At 44.9% G+C, this 9,737-nt stretch overlaps 1 protein-coding gene across 3 annotated transcripts; it reads right to left on the reverse strand.

The window, feature by feature from the left end:
- Nucleotides 1–1,652: 1,652 nt before the first annotated feature.
- Nucleotides 1,653–9,454, reverse strand: LOC147616167 (uncharacterized). Of its 3 annotated transcripts, XM_086778797.1 has the most exons (8): nt 9,077–9,454; nt 8,115–8,267; nt 3,058–8,017; nt 2,905–2,965; nt 2,542–2,765; nt 2,192–2,412; nt 1,992–2,085; nt 1,653–1,848 (listed from the first exon to the last, which is right to left on the reverse strand). In XM_086778797.1, exons 2-6 carry the CDS (start codon nt 8,233–8,235, stop codon nt 2,358–2,360), a joined length of 5,421 nt encoding a protein of 1,806 aa, XP_086634923.1. In that variant the 5' UTR covers nt 8,236–8,267; nt 9,077–9,454; the 3' UTR covers nt 1,653–1,848; nt 1,992–2,085; nt 2,192–2,357. The 3 variants fall into 3 exon arrangements, with proteins under 3 accessions (XP_086634923.1, XP_086634922.1, XP_086634924.1); XM_086778796.1 differs by lacking the exon at nt 1,653–1,848 and having other exon boundaries at nt 1,895–2,085; XM_086778798.1 differs by lacking the exon at nt 1,653–1,848 and having other exon boundaries at nt 1,895–2,085; nt 8,115–8,261; nt 9,077–9,206.
- Nucleotides 9,455–9,737: the final 283 nt, after the last annotated feature.

Below are 9,737 nucleotides of genomic sequence, written 5' to 3' on the forward strand. Positions count from 1 at the left end.
CTCTCATGCTCAAACCAAAAATTAGCAAGATAAATAATCACATAAATCTCCTTGGCAACTTCTCCTTGATGATAACTCGATTTTGCATCCCCCATGATGTAAATATTCACTTCAATCTTGATGATGATGGCTCCATTGCATCTCCCTTGTCCCTTGATGCAATCTTCAATTGGCAGCTTCTAGTCTCCATATTCTAATGAAAATCTCTTTTAAATCCTCACAAATGTAAATATAAATGATAATATGAGTGTGCATAATATTTTTCATAATAAACTGAAAATAATGCTTAATCAAACAACATCATAACCAAGAAAACTATATATAGATATTCACCATGACCAAGAGCCCACCCAAGCTCTAATACCATGTTAACAATCGTAATATGGGATTGATCATGGTGATAGACGTAAGATTAAGCATAAGATTAAGGTGGATTATACCACACTAAAAACTCCATGACTAGAGAGAGAGAGATTGCACACTCAACGCAAGTTCTCTATTGCATTCCCCAATAAACTATACAATGAGGCTTCTAATATAGATAGTCCTCATCTCACTTTACATGTGTGCATCCATGTGGCACACTCTTTTCCACTCTTTTGGTCAACACTCACACACACCATACAATATCACATGTGGCATTCTTATCTTAGCACAATATCCACTTGGCACCCCTCCTCTGCAGAGACTCAGAGAGGTGGGTGAATCATGGAAGGTTGTTCAACCCATGCACTGGTTTAGGTGTCCAGTTTATTATGAGATCCAAGGGAGATTCCATTGTCTTTATGGGGGTGGGTTTGACCCCCCTCTCATGGGTCATGCATCAAGATCAAAGATTATGTGTGAAGTCACCAAAGAGGGAGTGCTCGCTGCAAATCCAAGACATACTTTGACGTCACAGAGATACATCGCTGGATAATGATTGCTTTATATTGCATCCAAGAGGAAAAGTGACACTGATGATCTCTGCCCTCCCTTTCTAGTGTATACACAAAGTAAGCAGCCCTGTTTTCTTTTGGTAGATGATCTTTTTTGACATACCCTACTCATGGATCACATGTACGCTTGATCTCATAGAGAGAGACCCATTGGCCCTTGGGTCTTTTCCTAGACATGAATATAGTCATTCTTTCTTTCTCATGTGTCTGCTCTCTCCATCCCACTTCCATTATCGTTCGTTCCTTTCTGTCACCAAGGGCTGTGCGGCCATCAGCTCGCTCTTGTTTACCCTTACTGTACAGCCTTCCATACACAGTTGTATGGCTTGCTGTCACACACCCGCAAGCTGTACGGCACTTCTACACAGCTGTACAGCTGCTCTAAATGGGGTCGACCGCTGTAAGACTGCCCTGTACGGCCACTTCTGCATTGTTGTGTGCAACCAATTTGGGACTATGTATCTTCTAAATTGGGAGTGCCCACAATTGATCCCCATACCTTGGCAAGAAGGAGAAAGCTGCCCACTTGGGTTGGGAAGACTTTGGAAGGTCTTTGAAGAGACATTGGGAAACATTTGAAGGCCATTGGAAGAGTTTGAAGAGTCGAGTTCCAGGCACATCGATAGGTCACCCTTGTGCGTGGGAATGCCTGTGATTGTTGTAGGTGGGCTGCTGGAGTCTGGCCAGCTGTGCCTACTAGAGGTTTGGATTCTCTTGGGAACATCAGCAATGGTTTCAGAAAATCTTACTTTTGTACAAAATCGTTTCTCCTTTGGTTAATAAAATACTGAAGGGGGAGGCCAGGTGGTAGTATGTTATTATAATCTCCGGGCTACATGCTGCCCAGTGACACCTTGCCAGAGTGGCTATCGTGCCACGCTGTCTAGAAGGCAGTGTCGAACCCCGGCACCTATAATATAATAGAAAAGTCACGACAAAAAGAAGAAAAACTGATGTTTATCACAACATGATCTTTAATACATTATCTAATTTGACGATGTACATTCAACCAGATGTACTGACCAAGTTTTAGGGTGTTGATTCGTAACTTACATAAGACCTATAAACACTCAGAGCTAAGAAAATCTCACACAGATGAAAAAATTAAGGCCAACTTGAAGAAGCTGGTGCATGTTCAACATACCAACTGCAAAATCATCATACAAAAAAAGAATTAAACACCAGAAAGGTAAGAGAATACTTGGCATATAAGAAACAAATGGTGACAGTCATTAAAGCTTGATAAAGGATACCTTTGACAACAACAGGCTTAAACTACACATCTGTTGGTCATTGTGCATGATATGACTCTAAGGTTGATATGCAATTTGAAGGTAGTTTTCTCTCTTCAAGTGAGCCCAGGAGTGTAACTTGAGCAGATTTTCCACATCGAATGTAACCAGCAAATGATCAAGCCAATCAAGGTTGTGCAGCTGGTTGAAACATTCCACACCCACGACCCTTCTTTTCAATCCTGTAAATACAATATTGATGTAGTGTACTATGAGCACCATGATTACATTTCAAAACAAGGTAAACATACCTTTAATTATAATAAGCTGAGAACACCATTGCTTCAAGTCATGATCACGTATATACTTACGAAGGAGCAAGCCTCCCAAGGCTTTTCAACTGCTGACCAGATGCATCTTCAAAAACTTTTCCATTTATATCTACTATGTAGGCCTTGCCAGAGATTTTCGATAACCCTCTTTTGGCAAGAACTTCGAGGTCTTTCTCATGGAGCTCCCGGCCATTCACTAAAATCCCTGTCGTTCCAGCAGCACAGTCTTTGGCAAGGGGGAAGTTGAACTCCTCAATAAATGGCTGCAACACCAATGCCATGTTAGTTCTTTACATGTATTGAATCAATACCAAAGCACCTGGAAATCCTACCCTTGTGAGGGCCAATTCTCCACATAGATGATGGCACACACACTACGATAGTTAGTGTAGATTCACTCACCAGAAGTATTCCTAAGCAGGGGCCGCCCATTACACCCCAGAATCCTGCTTGATAATCATACCTGTTTCATGCACATCCTCATCTTAGCATCATAACTTTAAAAACAAAAAAAGTGCTACCACATCTCTCTAGCAAATCACATTGGAAACCAACCAGTATGAGCCAGGATGTATTGTTCCGGCTCGCCCTTCGGCTTTTCGGACTGCTGCCTCTGTTATCAAGTGCCCATTGACCACCACCTTCCGCCGATAATTACTTCCTTGTCCTCCTTTGCCAAGATCTTTGAGGCTCCTCTTGAGCAAGCCAGCATAATACTTGGGTCCTTTACTCATCTCTTGGGTTGATGGTGGTGGCCATTCTCCTTCATGAGACCCTTCATTGAAATCTGATGTTGCAGCATCATGTGTGAAATGATCAGAAAGAGGGGAGCCTGGAGCAGGTGACCATGGGGCTGACCTAGAGCCACTGCCAGGAGCTTGAAGCAAACGTCTTTGATGATGTAAATTAGGACCGACATCTTCGGCATCTTCAGTTAAGTGTTCAATGAGAGGGGAGCCAGGAGCAACTGGCATTTTCCGGAGCTGTGCAGCACTGCTCCTAGAAGTACTCTTAGAGAAGTCTGCATCTGCAGGTTGATTTTGCCAGCTGCCTGCTCTTGAAAGCAGTTGATGCCTTTCCACATGATCATTGCGAGGGCTTTCACTGAAAGGATCATTAAGAGAACCCTGCAAACTTGTAGAAGAGAACCTGCTCCTACTCTTGTTGGAGTCTTTCTGGAAAAAACCATCCGAGAAGCTGGGAGCCTCAAAAGGTGATCCATCTTGTTCATACATTGTGGGGCGTGCGGGTAAGTCATGGCTCATTTTCCTCTCCACAAAACCAGCTCTCCCCATCCTCAGTGCCTCTACCTGCTGGTGCTGCCCACTCAATTGGCGGCGTCTCCCTGGACTGGATCCAGATGCACTAGATGGTGAAGATGAGTGGTAGCCTTCACCATAAAAGCCAGCATTGTTGTGAAGGCTAACCCCCTCACTATACCTCACCTGGCTTCTAAAATGCCCCTGCCCTAGCACACCACCCACCGCTGGTGTAGAATGGTACCCATGATCAGCGCTCTCCATGTCAGAGTCAGCAATTGTGGCAGCATTTGTCTGGCGCAGCATCTGGTTTTCGACCCACTCATGTTGAGAGCGTATGTCGGGGCCGTATCTTGCCATCCCGGCCAAATTCTGTGTGGAAGCAGATTGTCGTCTGCCAGGGTCCAATGCAGAAATCTGTTCAGATGAATGCACACTTGCAGTATCTGTGTATCGCTTATCTCTAGCTGAAGAATTGCTGAATTGATATACATTCATTGGTAAGCCACTGGTTGATTGCCGGGAACTCTTAGTGAGTGAATGACCGCTTGCCTGTCTAGGAACAGAAAATTTGGAGACCTTGCCACAAACACCACATTGTATTTTTTGAACAGGTTTTCTGCTGGGAGGAAGATATGCAGGAACTCGTAGAATTTGGTTGCAGTCTTTGCACAACACGTAAGGGGGAGCACCCTTCCCAGGCAGAGGAGGGTAAAGCTTTGTTTTCTTTGCCGCAGGTGGATAATTAAGATGGATGTTCAACCTATTCTGCCTTCGAGATTGTGCTGGTTGCCGGAAGCCTGATTCATGCTGCCTGAGTGAGGGGTTTGAGTATGATGACAGATGCATGTGGTGAGCATGAGGATCATGATGTATGGGCTGGTAGGCTGCTGCTGGAGACTGAGAAACACAGGCTGCACATGGGTGCATCATCGTATTTTGAAGCATCAGCTGCTGCTGCATATGGTGCTGCTGCTGGATGCAAGGTGTGCAAACAGGGGAGACACAATGGTGTGCAAACTGGGTGAAACCCTGCTCCTGTAGAAGAGCTGGGGCCATGGAACCATGAGAGGGCCCTGGAAAGGGATAAGCACTGTTGCATGCTGCTGCCAAACCATGAGGATCAGAGAGATACTGTTCATTGAATTGAGGATGGCGCAAAGCTTCTTGAGATGAATGATCTCTGTTGTAATCTGCCGCCCCATTGAAGAAATAACTTGACCCTTGATCCATCACACTCCTGTTTGGGTTCAATGCTAGACCCTGGAAAGCAGTGGCATGCTCTTGCCTATCGGCGCCCGACTGTCCAAAGGAGTCTGACTGTTCAAATGAGTCCGAGTTAGAGAACCTCCATTTCAAGGGTCTGTTCCATGCAGCCCTATGAGGGCCAACATGATCCCCACTCTCATGCTTTTGTCGTCCTAGAAATTTCACACCGTCATCCATCATCCGAGTCCTTTGGGAGGAGGAAACCCTACTATCAGGCTGGTTGTGACTCCTTAGCCATTGATCTGGCCCATGCTTACCATCCTTAACAGAAAAAGAATGCTCTTCAGTCAACCCAGCTCCTTGTATGAGAATTGCATTCCTCTCCTGACCTCTGCCTGGATCAAACTCCATCCCATGACCCTCCATATCTTCCATACTGTTCAGAGATTGTGTACCACTTACCGCCTTTCCCTTCCATCCCAGTGAAATAGGCTTCCTGGCTGCAGTGCCTACCTTTTTCAGAGGTAGGTGATGGACATTGAGACTTTCCGCGTTTTGGGTATCAGAGACCAGCCTTTCCATGTCCATTCGATCCATCTTGTCTACTGTTGCATCCCTGTGTTGGCCTCTCACTGAATCAAACTCCTTCCTGGAATGTACATCTTCCATGAGGACAGACTGCACATTCATTACAGCCTTTTCATTCCAACTCAATGGAGTATGTCTCATGGCTAAATCCTCTACATTTGAAGCAGGTGAGGGATGGGCATTGAGCGAGCTTTCCTTTTGAGTTTCAAAGACTGGTCTTTCTATGTCCAATGGATCTGTAATGGCCATCACTGACCTAACATCATGAGGCCCATACTGTTCAACATGTGGGGCCTCATACAGATTTTCCTCTGATGCAAGAGCTGATGCCTGGTCTGTAGCTTCTTTGTCTGTTTTCTCTAGTCGATGCATGTAATGCTCAACATAAGGGGCCTCATAGATGTTCGCTTCTGACTCAATGACCTTCTGTTGGACCTGTGTCTGAGCTGTACCTTCTTGTTCCATTCTCCGCATAAACTTCTGCATCGCCACCGTCCTAAGGGGAAAAGAAGGCTTTTCAGATAAAACTTCATTCCCCATAGCCAAAAACATATCACTACTTTTTCTTATGCCTGAAAAGGCTTGAACCTCTTTCTCCTTCAAAGTGGTTTGTTTGAGCTTGGAATCCTCCTTAGGAGTGCTTGAAAAGGCCAAATCCTCATCATCCTCCCATGCGGACTCCGTAGAATCTCCTGTATCTGAGTTCAACATTCTTTTCTCATCTACCAAATCAGTTTCCATATGCTTCTGCTCCAGAGCTTCATGGGGCTTTACAACCTGCCCTGACTGCCTGTCTACAGAGGAAAGCACCTCTAAACTTAAATCTTTCTCAGACAGAACATCACCATATCGAGCATTTACTGAAACATCACTCTCTCTAGTAGTAACACTCCACAGCCCTGTATCTCCTAGGTTGCTGTTACCACCTTCGTTAACTTTCCGCTCGACAGAAAGAGAGCCTTTCACATCACTACCTTGTTGAGGGGCTTCCAGGGGCAGCTCACTATAGCATCCTGTTTTGGTATATGTGCCTTCATTATCACTCTCTGGCACATCTGACACACTTGATTGCTTCCAAATCCCAGTAATCTCCTGGAGCATGTCATCTTTTGCACAATCGTGCTCAGCAGAAAAAGAGTTTTGAATAGCAACTTCATGTAGACGTTCTTCTGATCCTATTTCACGATCAGACCTTGATTCTAGGTCCCTGCCTTGATTATCATTTCCAGATAGAGTTGAATAATGTGCTTCTTTGCCACGCCTCATTTCTAGATATGTGTGTTCATCATAAATCCCAAGCACACTTAAATCAAATAAGCTGCTCTGAACTTTCCCAATGAGTCTACCATCAGTCACCTCTATGGGATCCTTTTCACTCAATGGATGCCTTGAGTCATCAAAGGCATCTTTCTTGAATCTCGACTCCACAAGATTGCCATGTAATCTTTCGATAGAGCTTCTATGTGATCTGTCAATCTCCTTATTATCAGCCACCTCCGGATGATTCTGATCACTAAATATGTATCCTTCACCGAGAAAAGACTCTCTACTTATGGTCATTTCTGATTCTTCACCATTTTCAGTTCTAGAATCCAACTCTAGCCCTCTCTCCACTTCAGGAACCTCTTCATTGATAGCCCCATCTGGAGACCAACTTTGATGTCTCTCCACATGATCAGCTTCTTGTTCAGTACCCCCATCTTGGGACCAAACATCAAACTGATGTCTCTCCGCATGTTCACTTTCTTCTTGCTGTGCATATGCACCATCACCGACCACTTCAAGATCCGAGATGATCTCACTTGGTTGGCAGGGTGCCAGAGGGCTCAAGCGTTCACCACCGCATTCAATGAGGCTTGATCCCTCAGTCTTACTTGCTGAAGGCATGACTTCTGGCACTCCAGTAGCATTGGCATTCTCTGAAGACCATATAGAAGAATCCATATCAACTTCAGATTCAGTATGCGAGGCTGAATCAAGCTCAGAAAAATGATTCCCCTCCTCACTTTTATCTGAGTTTTCTGTGCTCACAGAGAAATGATGTGATGTCCTGGAATGAGGGGGGTAGGGAGCCATTTCAAATGACAATACATTGATTTTTGGCACCAAATCATCGCATGAGTCTGTCCTTTGGCTAGGAAATGTCCTCCATGACAGGGGTTGGTCATCCAAATCCGATGATAGATCACCTTCCAGAGGGAACTTGAAGACAGTGTCAGTACTCTCATATAAGAAGTCTGACTGAGAAGGTCCATCACTTTCCTCAAACGGTTTGCCTTCCTTTTCCATGTAATCCATTCCCTGGTGCACTTTTTCCTTGCTGGATTCATCAACAAGCCTCGCTTTTTCCAGCTTGGAGCCTCCCTCTGCAGTTTGTTGAATGTCTTCCGCATCTCTGCTATTCTTATGCAGCCTGATCTCTGATGATCTGCCACTGGAACCAGCAGAATTTCCTTTAGCTGCAACCAAACACAAAGACGCAATCCAGGTTTTTAGAGGCTACTGCCAAGGCTAAAGGTTAGAAGGAGGTTACTGGAAGGGTATGTATGATCAAACCTAAAAGAAGGGTTGAACATATGGGGCATTCATAAATCGGGGTTTGAGGCTCTGTCAAAAGGGCAGTGCATTTTGGACAGCGAACTTTCCTGCGTCCAGCAGCGTTGACTGTAGTGGACATCTTAGTGCTCTCCAAGGTCAATATACCTGTCACTGCAATACGAAACATGAATCGGCTTTCCCCAGAGGCATATTGGACACATGTATTACCTAAGTACTGATGGAACAGATCAGGGATTGCAACCTAGAGCATAGGAATCCAAAGATGCCTTAATCCATGTGTTTGTGAAAATCTGGCCACAGAAACTATGAGGATTTGTCCCCTTCATTGATTGCAATCAATGAAGGGAAGATGCTAATGCATCAATGAAGGAATGGACTACCAATAGAGGGAAGATGCTAATGGACTACCAATAGGAAACGCCATCATTTAAATCTACATGCACATGATCAAAAACGCCATAGCTAAGAGGAGAAAAGAGATCCTGACAGAAACCCTTGTAGCAGTGAATGCCTCATGCAATCAATGACAATATGATACCTATCATCCAAATCTATGTGCACAAGAGTGAAACTCTCATAGATGAGGAGATCGTAGCTATATTCCCAAAGTGGGATAGACCCTCCAGCAAGGGATCCAATCCACAGCCGTGTCTGTATGTATGCAAGAAACGCAAACCTAAGAGATATATTTACCCATATGAATGTGCATGTATGCAAAAATCTCTGGCTAAAGATGTGATCACCCATACGAATGCGCATATATGCAATAGCCTCATGGCTAAGAGATGCCTTCAACCATATGGATGTGCACATGGGCAGAGATGGTCAGGGAGAATCTAATTAGGACAAAAAAGTCAAGGGGTGCATCCATTGGGAAATGGATCTGTGGGGAGAGAGAGAGAGAGAGAGAGAGAGAGAGAGAGAGAGACTTCGTGATCTAAAAGCTGTGAGAAAATTACCTGTGCAAGGTAATGCGATAGACAGCTGCAACTACGCAAGGCGGTGAGGGGCCAGGGTAGTGACAAGAGAACCCATCATTCTTCTTCTCCTCCAGCTGCAGCTGCAGCTGCTGCCGCCCTGTTCATGTTTTGGCCGCCCTTCTTCTGCTCGTTGATGTGCTAACAACAGAAAAGCAAAAAAAAGAAGCTAGCTGCTGCTGGCACCGCTGCGAGGCCAACGAGGAGGGTTACTTTCTAGATAAGGCTACCCTCAAAAATGGTGGGAAAAAATGGGGCTGTGTGTCCACGGTCATGTGTTTCGTCGTCTTCTTCTTCTTCTTTTTTTACTGACAAGAAAGAAACCAATTGTGCAAGCGTGTGCAGTGACTTAGGGCGAGCTGTGAAGCAAGACAACAAAGGGGTACACACTTCACGATATTCTTTTGCGCTCGGTGCAGGCGGCTAGGCTGTGCCGAAAGCCAGCAAAGCAAAGTGTGTATATTTCAGTAAAAGGTTGCGAAGGCGGCTTGGGGAAAACGAATCAGAATCACCCACACACACTACTACTACTGTTCACGTATTTTGTCGAGACTGTAGAAACTTTGCAGTTGGGCAAACGGTTCATCATAGCTTTTACACACCATTACTACCAGTGCCACCAGCCGTGCCCGAGTCAACGCTT

The sequence above is a fragment of the Cibotium barometz genome, chromosome 39 (genome assembly GCF_041138505.1).
Source record: "Cibotium barometz isolate CiBa-2024 chromosome 39, ASM4113850v1, whole genome shotgun sequence".
NCBI lineage: Eukaryota > Viridiplantae > Streptophyta > Polypodiopsida > Cyatheales > Cibotiaceae > Cibotium > Cibotium barometz.